At 37.8% G+C, this 20374-nt stretch overlaps 1 protein-coding gene across 1 annotated transcript; it reads left to right on the forward strand.

Moving 5' to 3' along the window:
* Window positions 1-1460: 1460 nt before the first annotated feature.
* Window positions 1461-19943, forward strand: DNAJC12 (DnaJ heat shock protein family (Hsp40) member C12). The gene is given in 7 exon segments (XM_065408115.1): window positions 1461-1538; window positions 4175-4253; window positions 7141-7280; window positions 9122-9142; window positions 9144-9245; window positions 16213-16414; window positions 19539-19943. Coding segments are annotated over 7 exon segments (717 nt in total). The 3' UTR covers window positions 19634-19943.
* Window positions 19944-20374: the final 431 nt, after the last annotated feature.

Below are 20374 nucleotides of genomic sequence, written 5' to 3' on the forward strand. Positions count from 1 at the left end.
TTTAGTTTGCAGAAAATAAGACTGAGGGGGGATTTGATAGCAGCCTTCAGCTACCTGAAGGGGGGTTCCAAAGAGAATGGAGCTAGGCTGTTCTCAGTGGTGGCAGATGACAGAACAAGGAGCAATGGTCTCAAGTTGCAGTGGGGGAGGTCTAGGATGGATATTAGGAAAAACTATTTCACTGGGAGGGTGGTGAAGCAGTGGAATGGGTTACCTAGAGAGGTGGTGGAATCTCTGTCTTTAGAGGTTTTTAAGGCCCAGCTTGAATGATTTAGTTGGGGTTGGTCCTGCTTTGAGCAGGGGGTTGGACTAGATGACCTCCTGAGGTCTCTTCCAACCCTAATATTCTATGATTCTATGACATGCTTAATTTTACATATGAAATCAATGGGCCTTATTACATGTATAAAGTTGAGCACACATCTATGAGTCTTTGTCAGATGGAGGCCTTAATCATTAATGATATTTTAAACCTGAATAATTTAATAACACTTGACAGTAAAATGGGTTAAAAGAAAAGTATATGCATGTAATTCCCAAGAAACACAACTTGCAAGGGATTCTCAATTAGAGGTTTAAAGATCTCCACCAAGAATCTCTTTATTACTCTTGAGAAATCAAAGTCCCAACAGTCACCATAATCAAAGAGTGAGTACTTTATATTGTCTTCAAATAGTCTTAACATTATGGAATACGGAATTGACACAAAAAAGCCTAAAACAGTAAATGTGGTGGTAATTAATTAATTTTCCTAGCCTGTGGGCTCCTAGAAAGATCAAGATGAAATCCTGGCTCTACTGAAGTCAGTGGCAAAACTCTTAATGACTTCAGTGGGTCTCGGATTTCATTCTGAAAAAGTTAGCAATCCTGTGATCATAATTTAAAGTAATTGCTATGCTCTTCCATACTTGATGCATGTTTTTCCCTTCCTAAAATTGAGGCAAAAATTACAATTTATAGCAGAAGAAAAATTTGTTTTAGTAGATTTAGGGCCCAGTCCAGCAAAACACTTAAGCATGTACATAGTCTCACTGAAATCAGTAGGACGACTACTGCTTAAAATTAAGCCTATGCATAGGTCATAGCATGATCCAGGCCTAAAATGATGGTGAGATTTTATTTGGTATCCTGAATGCTTTTCAGTCTGAAGAGGCAGATCATACAGTTGAATAATACTTAAATTACCTTGAAAACTACAAATCCCAGAGAGCATTGCAGACACCAGGCTTGTGCAATGTTACAGTCCTCCTGTAAAGAACCAATGACAAACAGAGAATTCAGGAATCTCGGATGACATCTCAGTGTATTAAAAAGCGCTGTAGGGAGCCCTAAACCAGACTGCAAAAAGCAGTTTTCCCTGGGATACATTTAGACAATCCTATAAGCTTTCTATTGACAGTTTATACTTTCCTCTTGGTGCGCATCAGCTGTTGGGGAAAAAAGCTGTTTGGCTAGTCCAAATGGATGCAATTTTGAACTGCAATCTGGATGATATGGAAGATTATTACATCTTGCTAGGATGTGATGAACTATCCACGGTAAAAGAGTAATTCTGTTTTCTTTGCCATGTTAATGATAGCTTGTTTTGGCTTTGTATGCTTTCAAGGGGAGTTTGAAGTTAATGTTTATCTGTGAATGTATGATTATTTGAAATGCAACATGTACCTGCTCTCTTACCTACATAATATCTTTTAATTTCTCTTCCTCTATTAATCTCAGTAACTGATTTCTTTGACACAATGAAGCTTTTAGAATATAGTTCATAGTAAAGATACTCTGTAATACAAAGCTGTATTGTAACATCTTGAATAGCTTATTTTTAATGTAAATAATTTGTTTATTAAGTTAGTTCCATGTGTGATGTCAGAATGCACTTTGAAACACTTGTAAAATATTATTTGTAGGCTGTTATACAATATATTGATGTACTTAAAAGGTGGCAGCAGATAAGTATTGTCAGTGCAACTAATATAAGAAATGTAAAAATGTTCTCCTCTTTGTCAATAATTAGTAATGATATTCAGTTTCTAAGATAATAATATACACCTCTACTCCAATATAATGCTGTCCTCGGGAGCCAAAAAATCTTACCACGTTATAGGTGAAACTGCGTTATATCGAACTTGCTTTGATCCACTGGAGTGCGTAGCCTCCCCCCCCCCCCCCCCCGGGAGTGCTGCTTTACCGCGTTATATCCAAATTCATGTTATATCGGGTCGCATTATATCGGGGTAGAGGTGTATCACTTTTGGAAAAATATAGCCATTGCTTGGAAGAAAAAAATGTGTTTCAAACAAACCCCACCCTAGCCCCTCCTTTCCTACCCCCAAATACTGATGTTCAAATGCTAGTTTTCTAGACTCACTTTGGTAGCCGTTACATGTCATCTCATACCTTAGGATAAAATCTATCTCAAAACCTGTTGGATGACTGTAACTAAAACAAGAGTTCCTCTACTTACTAAAATTGTCCTAAATTACATTTTCTAATTATGCAAATTCAGGAACATGCTAAAATTTTAAAACTAGCTTCTGTGTCAATTGAAGTAGTACTGGGTGTTAGGCTTTTTGCTTTCTAACATTTCTGCTATAATTGTTAATATTATATATGGGTTAAATGCTTTGTTCTGCAAATGTAATTTAATACTCTACCAATATTTTATCACTAATATAGACAAAAGTCCTTGATGTGCGCCCAAATACATATGTAAATATAGTTAGAAAAATATAGAATTCTTAATCTATTATTGAAAACAAGTTTAAGCATTTTCGGAGAGGAGTTTTAAGACATCCCAGCAGGTGGCAGTACTAATTTTTTTATTTTAGCTTTATTTCAGCTTTTTTTAACAGATGAAAAAGGTTAATTCAATAATTCTGTTTTATAGTCTTGGGAAGAGACTTCAAGCACATACTGTAAGCCTTTTTTAAAGTTACTTTGAAGTGAAAAATAATGTGTTGTAATAACTGCTTACTGATTCTGAAAAGTAATCTGTTACACATTATTGATTCAGAGACGCAACCAATACTCTTTGTTTACTGCTGCCCTGTGAGTAGGAATTGTATATGTGAGATTGTGACTCTTCTGAGTACCACTATTACATGCCTATAGAAAAAACATATTTTGTTGTATTTTTAAAACGGCAATATTTTCAACATTTAAAATATAATTTGTATAATAAAATTGTCATCTAATGAAAACATTGAAAATATGGTTTAAATATTTATAGCAACATAGGCTCCCGTGCTTTCTCTTCCATGCATGTTCAGTGGCAAGCCTACTCCTGCAGATCCCAGCTTGGGCCTTGATCCTGAAAGATGCTGAGTCCTCTGATTCCAATTTTGCAAAGCACTTGAGCACGAGTAGTTCCATTCATTTCAGTGGAATTGCTCATGTAGTTAAAGTTGATTATGTACTTTGCTGGATCAGGGCCAGCGTACTCAGCCCCTTGCAGCATCAATCCTCAAGGGAGTGGAGGAACTGAAGGGGGCAGAGGCATGACAGGGCAGTGCAGCAAAGTGCTTCCATAAAGAAGCCCCTTGCATCTCCTGAATCTGCAGGTTTGAGAGAGAGAGGGATGGTCAAATCTATAGCCTCCTACATCAGGAAGTGTTGTTTCAGTTTAGGAGAGTCCCAGACTCCTTACTTGGTAAAATCTATTACTCTCTCTATATATCTTAATATTTTTCCTTAGCTTATTTTTATTATCTTATTTATATATTAATAATTCATGTTATATTTAGGTCTGAAAAGAAATGAGATTACATTTTCAAAAAGTAATGTTACTGTAAACCTTGTCATTTAAAATCCCTGCATATCAATAGTTTTTAGAGATGTATTGGTAACTAGTCTCTCTGCTGAGTACCTAGTTCCAACAATCTGTATGTAAGTGTGAACCTTTACTTACAGTTTTCTTAAAACCAAAGCGTACAGCTATGGAAAAATACATGTTCATGAAGAAAAGGGTAAAGACGGGAGTACAGAGAACAAAATTAAATTAGTGACACAGCTGTCAGATGGTTCTTGTTATATATTTTGATTATACAGGATCTTGTAAAATCAAGGGAGCAAAACACCACCCCTCCCCGAGTCTTCCCCCGCCCAAAAGCCCAATCCCCAAAACCTTTGTGTGTGTGTGTATGTATTTATGTATTTTAAATGTTGATATTCTATTTAGGTTGAACAAATTCTTGCAGAGTTTAAGGTTAAAGCCCTTGAGTGTCACCCTGACAAACATCCTGGAAACCCTAAAGCTGGTATGTAGTCTTTCCTATTTAAAAACAATCTATTGCCTTAAATTATAATTAAGGCATTGAATGCAGCCTAAAAGCCATCAGTAAATATTGGTTCCCATTTTAATATTCTATAATTTTTACATATATGGAATGTACTCTCTTAAATATCAAGCCTTAATATTTTGCTGTAACGCTTACACAATCATGGATATTAGAACAGGAAGACACTTGTTTGATTATCTAGTCCAGGAGTTGTCAAAAATTTTTTATAGGATGATGCACATTTAAAACCAGAGATTGTCTTGTGGCCGACATCCCCTCCCATGCATGATTGCATGGACTATCTCCTCTCCCACTGGGAATCAAATGACATATTTGGGTTAACTACAATAATTGCTCATATGAAAAGTAACATTAGGAAAATATTTAATGTATTTTAGCTTCTTTTAATGTAAGTTAGCAGCTGGAAATAAGGAGGACCCAGCACCATGTGACAGGCCAGCTCTCCACAGACCAACAACAAACATTAGAAATTGTGGAAATGCTGTCAGTCACGCAAATAATCTTAAGCTTGCCCCCATAACAGTGCCTTGAGGAAAAACCGGATACTCTGAGACAGGTTTATCTATCCATAATCAACAGGGTCACTGTCATCAATGACCACAAACATTTTGAATGCCTGCTCTGGCCTTCTTTATGTCTATACAAAATGCACAGAAAAAAAATAAGATAAACAGTATATTGAAGGCGATCATTCCCTACTCTTCATTAAGTTTCCACGTATTGCCAAATGTGTTGTTGGACACCAAATTAGTTCATCTATGTATACAAACATCATAGGCCCAGATCATGGAAATTATAGTACATGGAAAACTCCCAAAACAAAGATTAATTTGATGACAGAGTGCAACACTTAATATTGGACATGTTTGTATTAAACCAGTTATAACAAGACAGTGCTCTGTGATGCACATTTCTGATACTCCACCCAAAAACTTTGAAGCTGATTCTGCCTCCTGCTACTCATATTGAAATCAATGGGACTATTCTTAGAGTGAGGAACTACATGATGACTGGGATTTTCAAAGTGATTTAAGGAAATTAGACATCCAAATCTTTTTGAAATTCCAACTCCCTTAGGCCCCTTTGAAAATTCCAGCCCATATGACTAAAGGGAGCAGAAGCAGGACCTCTTCTTCCAGTTTAAAATATTCTCAGCTATAGACTGCTGAGTTCTTAAAGCCCTTTGAAAGCATTATTGCAGAATAACTAAATAAAATGTTCCATTTTGGTTAATGCACAAAAATGCCTATTCAGATTTTCTCTCAGTTTAATTGGAGGCACACTGACAAACATAGTGGTAGCAACCACACAGTTTGGGATTCTTGCTTGCACCCTTCTCCCAGAATAGTAGAGGCACTACACTCAAGAGGATGAAAGAGTACTCACTGTCTACTGACACCTTCAGATGTCTTGAGAGTGGTATTAAGTTGCACTTAGCTCTTCTTGGCTTTCTGAAATGTGAGTTGAGGCCTAGTAGATTGATGGGGGAATAAAAAATAAAATGGGGTGTGATTCTTCATTCTGAGAGAGCCTGAGAGGGATCCCTCCAAAATTTGTTGAAGAGTCCACCTTTTACAAAATGATCTTAAATCCTACTTTCCAAAATATATTTAAACATACTTGAAAGAGCAACTGGATAAGAGGACCAAATTCTTCCGTAAATAAACGGAGGCTACCCCATTGACTTCAGTGAGGAGGCAGAGGCATAAGTGAGACCCAAATCTGGTCCATTGCTTGGAATTTTTAGTGTTAAATTGAAGTAAAAATAAATCATTTAAAAAAAAAGGGGGAGCCTAAGACCCAAATAGTGGAGCAGTCTTGTGTATTAAGAGCAAACAGTTTATGCTTCATTTACTTGAACAGTCTACTAAATGTCTTACATTTTCACAGTGCAGTAAACATTGACTCATTGATTCATTTCAATACCAGCATATTAAAAAATAACTATCAAACTAGACTGCTTTTTATACCCCCAAAACTGGTCACACTGGAAAAAAGAAACAGAAATAAGAAAAAAAAATCCTGTGTGTTGTTTGATTTATGCTTATCAGCTTTGGTTAGTGTTTGAGTTCAGCATATTTCAAAAGAAGTCTCTACTATAAACCGGAATAAATAAATAATAATAATAAGCCACTCTAATAAGGATGACTCATAGATAAAATGTAAATCTTTGTAACCTTTACACAAATAGTAACACACAGCTGCATCCTTAACAACCATTTTATAAAGAATTTTTGCTCCTTCAAGAGAAATAAGAGATCTTATTCACACAATCTGGAATGTAAGTTAATATCTTATTACACAAGGTTAAGCAATGCCGTTAGCTAACCTGTACTATGCTATGTTAAGATTCTTCTGCTTGCTGCTCACATAATGTCATTATGCTTCTTTCTTACTGTCCCTTGGTGGTGTGTTCTGTTCTAACTTCCTTGCTGCTTCGGATCATGCTATGTTCCTTGTGAAATGCTGTCATGCTATTGCAATGTTGGTGTTTAAACAGGGTGACACCTCATGTGTTTTGCTTTGAATACCACATAATTTTGATAGCCCTCAAGTTTATAAAGCTTCTAAACCAAGAGACAAAAAGGCTCCACATTTGCATTGAATTGTTCATCTGAAAGAGGGCATCAATTGTCCACTAAAGGTGTTAGCTGTTGAGTCAGCTAAGACTTCCTCAAAGCAGTGAGCAGAACTGCCACAGCTCTTCATCACTCTTTTTTTCTCTTTTTCTGCCCCAACCTGTGTTGCTGTTACATAGCTATTTATTGATCATTCCTGTTCCACAAGGGAATTAATTTATTTAAAAATAAGTATTTGATGTAACATCCTTTGGTTTGTGTTTTAGTGGAGAATTTTCAGAAGCTGCAGCAGGCTAAAGAGATTCTTACTAACGAAGAAAGTCGAGCTTGTTATGATTACTGGCGACGAAGCAAAATTACCATTCCATTCCAGCAGTGGGAGGCTCTGAGCAACTCCATAAAAACGGTTGGTTTTTGTTTACCTAAATTTCCTGGGTATACATTAGCATTAGGAGATTAGGTAGGTCTATGGGAAAGGAAATTCTCCCTTGGGCAAAACTGGATGGGTCAGAGATTAAGGAATGTTCATTATAACAGCCTTCTATTGTTTTTTAATCAGTTTCCCAGTGTTGATCTGATGGAGGAAAGGACACTAATTAGAAACAGTGCTGCTATGTGACCAAAAATACTCCACCAAAATTGCTGCATAGCAATATGTAACAATAGTGCAGAAAAATACCCCAGAATTCATTAAAAAAACAAATGCCACAAACTGGAAGGCAGTCAGATGATATAGACATCTATGAACACATATGTGATGAAACTCTCATAGCTGTTTTTTGTTCTCAGGGACAATATAGCGGTAGGTTTTATCTTGTATTTCTGTCAGTCCCATAGCAACTTTCTCAGCATTTCAAAACACTTCAGTCATTTAAAAATAATGTATTTGGGGTTGGAAGTGGCTATATGATCTTGGTTAACCAAAGAAATGTACTATGATAAAAGACTCGTCGTATATTTTAAGTTAGTTTTCAGAATGATTACTGGGGGTGAAATCCTGGCCTCATTAAAGTCAATAGCATACTGTCATTGACTTCATTGGGGCCAGGATTTCACCCTAGGAAAATAAATCTTCAGTAATTTCTTTAATGAAAATATTGAATAGATTTTTGGAGTAACCAGCATACCAACAAAAAATGTAATACCGTAGTATCTGAAGTTGTTATGGTTTTTTTCCTGTTGGCTGCGAGGATTTAATATGACAAACTGGAAAAAACTGCATATCTCTAGTATAACCAGTTGTTTTTCCTAACAATTGATAGATTCTGACCTAATAAATAATATGACAAATGATATTTAAATTAATATTTTTCTAGTTCATAAACAAATGATCCTTTCTGGTCATTTCTTTACTTTTCAGAACAGATTTTTGTTTATTTTCTAGTCTATATCAACTGCTGCTGATTTATATTTTTTATTGATGCTTGTGAAAATGAGTGAGTCATTGCTGTGTATTAATTCTGTTGATGTCACCACTGCCCTGAACACTGAGTACTACAATTCATTTTGAGAAGAAATACTCTATGAAGATAAATAATCTGGAAGGTGCTAATTATGTCTGAGCAAACCAAACTATGCAGAAGTTTTGATATTTTGTCTTTGATGTGACTGCCAGATATCAGAGGTATTAATTTGTTCTGGTCAGGCACCTTAGATGTTTTTTCCACAAACTTTATTTCAGGCTAATTATATGTAGCTATACTTGTAGCTAAACATATAGAATGTATTGTGCGTATATACTTCTTGCAGGATGAAGAACTCATGGTATTAAAAAATAATCTCCCAAACCTGAATGCCAATGAATTTTAAATATAGCTGTGTGTATTTCTAAATTAGACATTTTGGGCCTGATACTCCATTGCCGTGCACATTGTGCAGTCATTCAGACCTATGCACAGTGGATGTAAAACTAGTGTAAATAATTGGAGAGTTCCGACTTGGTAATGTTTTGCACTGGTGTTAGTGACTAAATGAGATAGTGGAAAATCAGGCCCATTCAGTTTTAACATGAGCAACAATTAACATGAAACACTTTGATTCTTTGGGCAATGTTGCAAATTTTTAAGACTGTATTTATTTATTTTGCATTATTTACTTCCTTGTCATAACCTGACCTATATATAGGATATAATGATAGCGCTAAAATGGATTTGTGGATTGAAGGTGTTTTGTCTGTTGGATGACCAGCTAACTTTACAGCAACAAAGTTAAGTTACTGTAGGATATAGACATAAATATTGACTCCAGATCATACCCTGGAGTTTTCTGCCTACCATCTCTTCAAATGGAGGGAAGTTTGCGGGGGGCCAAATGGAAGAGAAAGTGTGAAGCCTCCCCAAAACTCATGAATCTTTGGGAGCTTCAGGGAAGGGTAACCCCAGATCAACAGAGACAAAGATGTCTCCTATATCTGTGCTTGTACAGGGAAACCAGCTAGCTCAGCCACCCTGTGGTTAGCAGCTGCCAAGGAAATCTTATCTAAATATTATGATTATTGTATCAGATAATTCTTTGGCCAATAGTTGCAATACAACTGTGGAGTTATTTTTGTGTTATGCAAAATAAAATACCATTAATGCCATTCACATTGTAGCTCTGTAGTCTTGGCACAAATGAAAAAACTTATATGGAACTGGGAACATGCTGATAGTCCCAAACCTTGTTAGATATAAATGGCAAGTTAATAGTTAAAAAATGTCATCTGATGAACAGATTAAAGCTGAATGCAAATAATGTCATTAAAAATTCCAGTCTCAGTAAAATTGAAGGGTGAGCACAATTGTTTCCTTTTTGCTCATTTTGTTCTCAGAATATGATGATAGCTACATGTTCAATAATAGTAGAAAGTGGCACTGATGACTAATACGGTTATTGAGAAGCTGTAATTTCCTGAAGGCAAACACTGTTACCTTCCACTTTCATATCCATAAATGAGGAGAAACCAAGGTTGCTGGGGATGCAGTGAGTGAAGATGTTATAAAGCTGATGCAATGACATAGCAAATGATAAAATGACTCACAATAAAGGCTTCCGTCTTTCGGTTTCAGATGCTGCGATATGCATCAGTTAGTTCTGTGTTGGGTATTATTATTGCTTCTCAGCATCGATACTATCTGTGTCATCAGAGCCATTAAGAGTCTCACATGCAGCAGGAGTGGCATAAATTTGGCCCATTTCCTCTTCTTCCTTGTTTGTTACCTCTTCTGTGTTGACCAGACCAGCTGCTCTGTTTTTCCCTTCTCAGTTCATGGGGGTGTGTCTCTGGGCTACTGCAGTGGTGACCAACTGGCTGAGTCCTCCTCCCTCCACTGCTTCCTGACATTCCTGGGCCTTACACCCTGTGTAGCCATTTACCACCACATCAACAACATGTTAATGACTACAGAAGGAGTAAGTCAACAGAGAATCAGGACTGCAATCTGCAAGACTTATGTACTTTGGCATCACTCCACTGAAGTAAATGGAGCTATGTTGATTTTCATTCCTGATGAACTGGCGAGTGGTCTGTAGCAGTCCAGGTGGCAGATTTATAGCACTACTGCAATAGGGGTTCAACTGCAAAGTGTTTGAGCAGTGCCAGCAAGAGCAGGTATAGCATTGTTTTCACCAAAAATTACAGTACACAACCAATGGCATTTTATTTCCACAAGTAGATGAATAATGGGTAGATTTAGTTGGGCCATAAGCCTCTTTCTGTGTCAGAGTTGTTAAATAATGAATCAGTAGTTTGAGAAGGCCAGTTTCTTACAGTTGGAGCCTAGAGGGGCTACAGCTCCTTGGATCTAATAATTTCTTCTCTATAGCTTTTTTCTAATAGTATATTTATTTTGGGTAGTACTACCTCTAATTGCTGCCAGGGCTTACCAGACCTCCAGTCCTGCTTGATCTACAATAGGACTATCAGTGCTTTTCAAAGAATGGTTTGCTTACTTATTTGCCAGAACTGCTTCATCAGAGAGTTGCTGTAGAACCCTCAGTCCTAGAGGTAGTTGAAGGAACTTTGTGGAGGGGAATGGGTAGGGTGAGGAATCTTGGACTCTCATTGCTTTATCTCTTCTATGGACACATTTGGCCAGATTCTCCACTGTCTTGCACTTTGTGTCATTATTTACACCTCTGCAAAACAGATGTAAAGACTACCAAATGAGAATGGTATCATTTTATACTTAACTGCACAAGTGAAAATAATGACAGCAAAAGCAGCAGAGAATCAGCCTAGAGAAGTCTTCAGTTTGCTAAATTGACACATTAGCATTATTAAATTCAATTTAGTGGCCCTCTTTAATTGCTTTTTCCATTGCATTTAAATAATCAACGTCATCAAAAGCTTCTGTTTCAACTTTACATGCAGTGCTGATCACAGTGAGCTGAGTTTTGAAGTCAAAACAGGAGTATGTGAGGGGTGTGTCATGTCTGCAATCCTTTTCAACATTACCATTGACTGTGGTGTACAACAGAAGACATGCCAAGAGGCATTAAAGGGACACTCTTCTCATCCCTTGAAGATCTGGACTTCGCAGATGATGTCGTTCTCCTATCACATAACCAACACCATCTACAAGAAAAAACAACTCGACTCAACGCATTCAGCCAGCAAATTGGACTGAAAATCAACCGCAATAAAACAGATATCATGACCTTTAGTATTGCCTCACCATCACCAGTATGGATAGAGATTATGTTCTCACCAATGTAGAAACATTTACATACTGGGCAGCACCATCAGCCAGGACATCCGGAACAAAATCAATAAAGCCAGGAACACCTTCAGGAGCTTAAATACAGTTTGGAAATCATCAAAATACAGCACCTAAACCAAACTCAAGATTTATCAGAGTTACGTACTTTCAACACTACTTTATAGTGCAGAATGCTTGGGAATGAGAAAGTATGACACATCCAAACTGTCTTCATTCCATACAACCTGACTCAGAAAAATCCTCCATATCTTTTGACCCAGAACAATCTCAAACCAAGATCTACTGACACAGTGCAGCCAAGAGGATCTGAGCACCATCATTGCCAGGAGGCGTTAGAGATGGATGGGTCATGTGCTTTGGATGAAAACTGATTTCATCACCAGAGTAGCAATAAGATGGACACCTGAAGGCAAGCAAAAACAAGGCCACCCGAAAACAACATGGCAAAGAGCTGTGGAAGCCGAGCTGAAAAACCTGGGGCACAGCTGGGGAACCATTAAAGACTTGCCAGAAACAGACAGGAGTGGAGGAGCTTCGTCACTGCCCTAAACGTAATAGGAACATGATGATGATGAAATGTCAGAAGATGTCTTATAGTTATCAAGTGCAAAGTATTAAAAAATGTGCAACATTCAGGGCTTGGCATAGCATCTATCCCTTGAAAGGATTGTAAAGAATACATTATTTGGAAGATACAGATAAGTTGAGATGCAGAAATATTAACACATTTCAGCAGTAGACTCTCTATTACTGCAAGATCTAAAATAAGCAGTACAAATTATGATAAGGAGGTAAATGTCATGTTTTTAAGGGCACCCATTCTAAGTTATCCTCCAGTCTTGTGCTGCATTTACTTAATGTAACAAATTCATTGGTCCTTGAAAGGTTTCTTTCCACAAATTATATAGTGGTCCTATCAACCCCCTCAACACCTTCTTGGTTTTACAGTGAAAGACATTAAAATAGTTGACATATGCCAACTGTTACCAGCCTTTTTAGGTCAAACAAGGGGAAATATTTAATGGCAACAGAGTAACATGATGAGATAGAATCAAAAACAAAGTAAACTAGTAGCGTATTCCCATCTTTACAAATGGACCAAAATTCTAAATCCAGCATATGGAGAGCTTTACTAAATAGACTGTTTGTTTCAACTTGACTCTGATATTGGATCAGTCCAAGTGGGTATCACTCACAGATCAGAAGAAGTGTTGTTCTCTTCCTGCCTGTTTACTTGCCTTTCTGCTCCTCTACATACCATAGAATCAGAGATAAATTTTAAATCCTTTGGGGTGCCTCTTTGGCCTGAAATCTTATATATTATACAGCTGCCAAGTGACCACTGTTTTCATTTCTGACCCTTATGAAACCATCAACAGTCCATAGTTTCAGAAAAGAAGAGAGAGAGAATTATTTTCCATTGGTACTTAGATTATTTTAACAACAACAACAGTGATATATGAACACAAAAACTTTTCAGGTGCATTTGCTACCTCAAATTTAAATTTTATTTATTTGAACATTTAGTTTGGATGTGTGAGATGACACTTAAAAAAATCACTGCAGGCCTCCCTGTGAATCTGTATCCTCTTGTCTGAAAACCACATCAGCAGCATCATCCAGAGGTTATTTCTGACACTTCTTGTGCTTTGTATTTTTGGTAGTGATCTAGACATGGCAGTTTTCTAATGAATACTTTTTGGAAACCTTTTTCTCAGAGAAATAAAGGAGAGAATTCCCCTGAATACACAATGTTAAAATCTCATTATAAAAATAAATTAAACCACCACTCTCCTTCTCTACACGATAATTTCCCTAATAGTTATGTCAAACCAGGGGAATATTGCTTCACGTATGGGATAGGTAACAGCAATAGATTAACTCTTAAAGAACAAAATTCCTGGTCAGCCAACTACAACTCCTAAGAGCTTTTAAGCTCTCAAAGCTTCATATTGCCACACAGATTGTCAGGAGTTGTAATTCAGCTCCATCCTAGGAAGACCAGTTGGCTCAGGAAACAGCACAAGTTACGTTACTCATCCATCAGAGACTTGGTGGAGTGTCTGAAAGGGCCAGAAGAAAACCAGGATTTAGATCCACCAAGAGGAGGAAATTTTATCATTGACTTCAGTGGGTCTAGGATTTCATCTGCGTTTTCTCTTTTTTTAACGAAGCAGAAGAGCAAAATATCACCATTTTCCTTGAAAGGTCTTATGTAGACACCCCCTCTGCCCTGACCTCTGGAAAGAAAACTGTATCCATGAAAGACTGTCTTTAAGTTTTCCTTGTAAGTTGAGGAAAACCTACACTTTTTTAAAAATTATGTATGTTTGAATGTATATATGTATATAAAGCTATTGATATGCTTGGTGCTTTGCAGACAGACATTCTCAGGATTTTTCCACTAATTTTGCTGGTGGGATATTTTTTTTGCATACATCTACTAGGTCCCAGTCGTGCAATATCATGATCACCCTCAATTTAATTAACATGAATGTGAAAATATATAGTACCATGCACGATTGGGTCCTACTAGAGGTGAGCAAACAAATTGTCCTGCAAACAAATGTTGTGAAAAAATGTCCGAGACCATTTTCCTATAAAGCACCATACATAAGTATATAAGGATTGGAGGATCAGTCCCTCCAAGCTTGATTCAATTCCAGTTAAAGTCAGTAGGAGTATTTCCAGTGACTACAGTGGGAGTTAGATGGAAGTAACGCTTCCAGAAATGCCTAAGTCCCATTTTCAAAAGTGACTAAGCTCTGAAATGCCTATGTTACTTTTGAAAATGGGACTAAGATTCTAAATCTCATAGGTGCTCTTGAAAATTTTACTGAGCAGATGGTGGCCAAAATATATTAATACCTTAGAATTATTTGCTGCATCTCCACTCGTCCTCCTTTATCCCTATCCAAATTTAACTATAGAATCTAGATGAACATCACTGTAACAATGCTGGTTCTGGCAGGACCCAACTGAGAGTGCCAATTCAGGACAAATTGCTTAAAGCAGGGCAGTTAAAGCCTAAGGCTGGGGTTTTTTCACCTCCAAGGCAAACCAAACCAGCCAAACAGAGAGGACTTTGGCTTTACCCCACTGGCTAATTACAAGTCACATAAGCAATTCCCTTAGACATTCCAGTTTCCCAGTATCACCACCAATGCCCCTCGTTATGGGGATGAATGGTTATGAAAACCAATACCCCAATAAAAGAAAAAAAAAGGTTCTCTCGATCCCAGAGGACCAAGCCCCAGACCCAGGTCAATATACAAATCAGATCTTACCCACAAATCACGCTGTTGCCAGTCCTTTAGAATCTAAAATCTAAAGGTTTATTCACAGAAGGAAAAAGATATAGATGAAAGCTAGAATTGGTTAAATGGAATCAATTACACACAGTAATGGCAAAGTTCTTGGTTCAGGCTTGTAAGCAGTGATAGAATAAACTGCAGGTTCAACTCAAGTCTCTGGAGTACATCCACAGCTGGGATGGGTCATCAGTCCTTTGTGTAGAGCTTCCGTTTGTAGCAAAGTCCCTCCAGAGGTAAAAAGCAGGATTGAAGACCAGATGGAGATGAGGCCTCAGCCTTTTATAGTTGCTTCCAGGTGTAAGAACACCTCTTTGTTCTTACTGTGGAAAATTACAGCAAAATGGAGTTTGGAGTCACATGGGTAAGTCCCTGCATACTTTGCTGAGTCACAAGGTGTATCTGCCTTCTCTCAATGGGTAAGTTGTATAACTGATTGTCCTTAATGGGCCATCAAGCAGGCTAGGCAGAGCTGACACCAACTTGGCTAGGGTGTCACCCAGAAGCATAGCATAAGTTTGAAATACAGACAGTATAGAACCGATATTCATAACTTCAACTACAAAAATGATACACACATACAGAGAGCATACTCATAACCAGCAAATCATAACCTTCCCATAGACATCTCACACGACAACCTTTGAATAATATTTGCTGCAAATATATAACAGTGGTTGCAACAATGATCTATACGGTTACAGATTATGTAAATAACGTCACAATCACCCAAGCTACTCAACTGCTAATTCCAAAATTCAGTTTCATTTTCCTAATGATCTGTAATTTCCAGAAAGCCTTTTTATAGCATTCTAGAGCAGTGGTTCTCTACCAGGGGTCCAGGAACCCCTGAGGGGCCGCGAGCAGGTTTCAGGGGGTCCGCCAAGCAGGGCCAGCATTAGACTCACTGGGACCCAGGGTAGAAAGCCAAAACCCCACCACATGAGTCTGAATCCCGGGGCCCTGAGCCCTGCCACCTGGGGCTGAAGCTGAAGCCTGAGCAACATAGCTTCGCGGGGGGCCCTGTGGCATGGGGCCCCAAGCAATTGTCCTGCTTGCTACCCCCTAACACTGGCCCTGGCTTTTATATGCAGAAAACCAGTTATTGTGGCACAGGTGGGCCGTGGAGTTTTTATAGCATGTTGGGGGGGCCTCCGAAAGAAAAAGGTTGAGAATCCGTGTTCTAGAGCATACTTCCGTTAGTTAAAAAGAAGAAATCTGTGTAACTGCACACTGAATCCTTTAAAGTAGAAAATTAGCCTATGTTATGTTTAAACTCTAATATACAACTTAGATTTGTCCATTTGTTATTTTTAATTTTTTTTAGTCAATGCACTGGGCTATCAGAAGTAAAAAAGAGCCAATGCTGGAAGCACCTGAGCTAAATAATAGCAACAACATAACTAATGACACTTGGGCCCAACAGACTGAAAACAATAAAGATGGATTGTCCGATAAGAGAAGGGAGCAAGACGATGCTGAGACTTCTGATGAGAAGCCACAATCACCAAAGAGTCCAGACTCTCCAAGTAAGTGGAACCAGTGATGTGACAGATTTCAGTGTCCAGGCATTTTACCTGATACTGAAGTTTTTACTCATGGAAAACTCCCATCTAATTAAGTGGGAGTTTTGCTTGAGTATGATGTTCAGGACTGGGCCTTATAGGATAAACTGAATAAGAAATGGGTGACTACATAATTTTTTCAGTAATTCCCATTCCCTTACTTTCCTGTACATTTGCATATGTCTTATTACTTGGTGTGCACCTGTAAGAATATTAGACAGAGAACGTGATTTTCAGAACTGTGAGTACAATTAATGTGATCGCTCATGCAGTTGGCCACTTGTATGCATAAAGCATAACTAAGATGACTTCACATTCAAGTAACTGCATATGTACAATTTTGAAAATTAGGGCCTGAGAGGTGCAAATTGCAATACTAAGGATTCCAATTGCTGCAAGCTCTTAATTTAACTAGCTATCTCAGTTAGGGCCCAGTTTTATACCACTTGTGTCCTGGATTTTGATGTAATTTATTACAAAACTGTGTAACAACTTTTTCATCCAAAAGAGGCAGATTTCGGTATTCTTCTGTCTATAAAATATTACAAATCCCAGACCAAGTTCAAGTTATGTCTCTCTCAAGGTGGCCCATTATTTCAGCCTCCACTGCCCACTTGTTAAATTTTCAAACAAGCACCTTTTGTGCTTTCTCTCATGCTGCCCCTCTGGCTTGGAAGGAGCTTCCGGCAAATATCTGCAAAGCTGCTTCACAATTCTCCTTCAAAACCCTCCTTTAAACTCTCTTTTTCTGTCATGGCTACAAAAAAAACTTGACCGCAGTTAGACTGCTGGTATTCTGAGATCACTGCCTATCATGCTGATCAGTATTGTCTTATTGTTTCCTTGTTCTTCCCTGTCTGTATCTATCTGTTGTCTCTTGTCAGATACTTAGGGCTGGTCCACACTAACCCCCCAGTTCGAACTAAGATATGCAACTTCAGCTACGTGAATAACGTAGCTGAAGTCGAAGTATCTTAGTTCAAACTACAAGGTACTTACCGCGGGTCCACACGCGGCAGGCAGGCTCCCCCGTCGACTCCGCGTACTCCTCTCGCGGAGCAGGAGTACCGGTGTCGACAGCGAGCACTTCTGGGATCGATTTATCGCGTCTAGACAAGACGCGATAAATCGATCCCAGAAGATCGATTGCTTACCGCCGAACCCAGAGGTAAGTATAGACGTACCCTTAGATTGTAAACTCTTTGGAGCAAGGACATCTTGTGTGTTTTGTACAGAGCAGTGGGGTCGTGGTCCATGACTAGGGCTCCTCAGTGCTACATGCAATATAAATTAATAATCTAGTTTTGTGGTATTTTCTGCTCTAAACATTTAGGGGCTAACTATTTCTCATTTACACTAAGGCCCTTTTACACTGCTCTCGCAATGTACATGAGTGTTAAAGTGGGTATAAATGACATTTTACAAGGACCTTTTACACTTCTGAAGAAGTATACAGGGGGTCTTAGTGTAAAGAAAAAACTCAGTCTGTAAACTTTTAAAAAAACCTAAAGGCATAAATTGGAGCTAGGCAACTCTGAACTTATTCTGAGCCCCATTAATTCCTCCACTGCAAAACTTAATACATCTTTTAGTTATTAAAATACTGACTGTGCTTGGTTCTGTATAAAAACACAGAAGATGACCTATTCCTTGTCTCAAAGAGTTTATTTTGTTAGAGGGGCTCTTCCATGCTAGATCAATACAGACTCTTCACTTTTTGTTTGATCCTGCAGTGGTTTCATAATTCTGGGTTTAGGCCATCATAGAACAGCAAGTGATTATAATGTAACGAAGTACTGCCTGATCAAATAGGAAGTGAGGTGGAGCTGTGAGGGATTAAACCCTTGTTTAAAACCAGACATCTTTGGAATGTAGCAAATATGATAAGAAAATTTTATACACATGAAGTATAACTGGAGTTACATTTTAACATTAGACAAATGATGCTCTTTAAAAGTTTAGCAGACTAAAATATTTGCCATTTTAAGTCATATTAAGTCTGCATTGCCATTTTGCTGTTGGACTTTAATAAGCTAATATATTACTGTGCAAAGATGTTTTGATTTCCAAATTTTGGGTTTTTTTATTTTTTTGAAATAATTTCAGGTTTGTCTTTTTCTGATGTACTAGGTCAGTGATTCTCAAACTTTTGTACTAGTGACCCCTTTCAAATAGCAAGCCTATGAGTGCGACCCCCCCCTTATAAATTAAAAACACTTTTTTATATATTTAACACCATTATAAATGCTGGATGCAAAGCGGGGTTTGGGGTGGAGGCTGACAGCTCGCGACCCCCCATGTAATAACCTCGCAACCCCCCGAGGGGTCCCAACCCCCCAGTTTGAGAACCCCTGTATTAGGTAGTCTCTGACAAAAGCTCTGATTAGATGGATTTAAATAAGTTGCACGGCTTTCTTTCATCGAGGAGTATTATGCTATAATAAATTTCTATGAGGCTTTCTTTTCACATCAGTTATGTTTTAGAACTTACTTGGATTGTTAAGCATATCTGAAAGACTTCCTCTGTAACATGCTTGTGGAGTGTCAAAGGGCTCATGTTTTTTGTTTTCCATATATATTGATACACACAAGTTATTTTCATATAGCTGAGAACATAAGAATGGCTATACTGGCTCAGACCATTGGTCCATCTAGCACAGTATCCTGTCTTCTTACAGTGGCCAGTGCTAGATGCTTCAGAGGGAATGAACAGAACAGACTCATTGCCCATATTTGCTCAGTTTGTTAATAGTTTTTGTTCAGATGACACCTTTGTTCTCTCTCTCTCTCTTCCCCCCTCCCCCGATCAAGGACTGAAACTTCATGCTAAAGACCTACATTTGACTTATATTTTAGTCACAGTAATCAAGACCTACTTTAGCCTAAGTGGGTGAGGTAATATCTTTTATTGGACCAACTTTTGTTGGTGAGAGAGAGTCCAATAAAAGATATTACCTTACCCACATTTTCTCTCTAATATTCTGGGACTGACACGGCTACAACTACACTATAACTACTTTAGCCTCGTCAGTTTTAAATGTTTCTTTTAATAATTAATTTCCTCTCCCCTTTTTTTCTTTTTTCATAGGATTATTAGATGCAAATTGCTCGCACTTGCGTTTCCGCTGGTCAGGTGATGCCCCTTCAGAGCTTCTGAGGAAGTTCAGAAACTATGAAATATAAAGTATGAACCCAAGATACGTGAGAGCATGGAATCATCTGCTCAACAGTGCAGTATTTTTTGTCCATGGTTAAAACTTGTTTGTATCTTGTGCCTGTTCATCATTATTTGAATGTTCAATTATGTGGCTTTGTAATACTGATCTGTTATCACACTTTGTATAAGTATTTTAGGTGGAAGAATTTTTGAGAGGGTGAGGCACTATCTTTATTCAGTAGTAGCATAAGTAACAATTATATGCATAAAGTGGTCCAGTGTTTTATATCAGTTTCCTGTGTTCTTCTTTAGTATACAATCAGAAGGCTTTTCTGTCCATATTAAACATATAGAATGTATTGTGCGTATATACTTCTTGCAGGATGAAGAACTCATGGTATTAAAAAATAATCTCCCAAACCTGAATGCCAATGAATTTTAAATATAGCTGTGTGTATTTCTAAATTAGATATTTTACTCCATTGCCTTGCACATTGTGCAGTCATTCAGACCTATGCACAGTGGATGTAAAACTAGTGTAAATAATTGGAGAGTTCCGACTTGGTAATGTTTTGCACTGGTGTTAATGACTAAATGAGATAGTGGAAAATCAGGCCCATTCAGTTTTAACATGAGCAACAATTAACATGAAACACTTTGATTCTTTGGGCAATGTTGCAAATTTTTAAGACTGTATTTATTTATTTTGCATTATTTACTTCCTTGTCATAACCTGACCTATATATAGGATATAATGATAGCGCTAA

This window comes from Emys orbicularis, chromosome 7 (genome assembly GCF_028017835.1).
Source record: "Emys orbicularis isolate rEmyOrb1 chromosome 7, rEmyOrb1.hap1, whole genome shotgun sequence".
Taxonomy (NCBI): Eukaryota; Metazoa; Chordata; order Testudines; family Emydidae; genus Emys; species Emys orbicularis.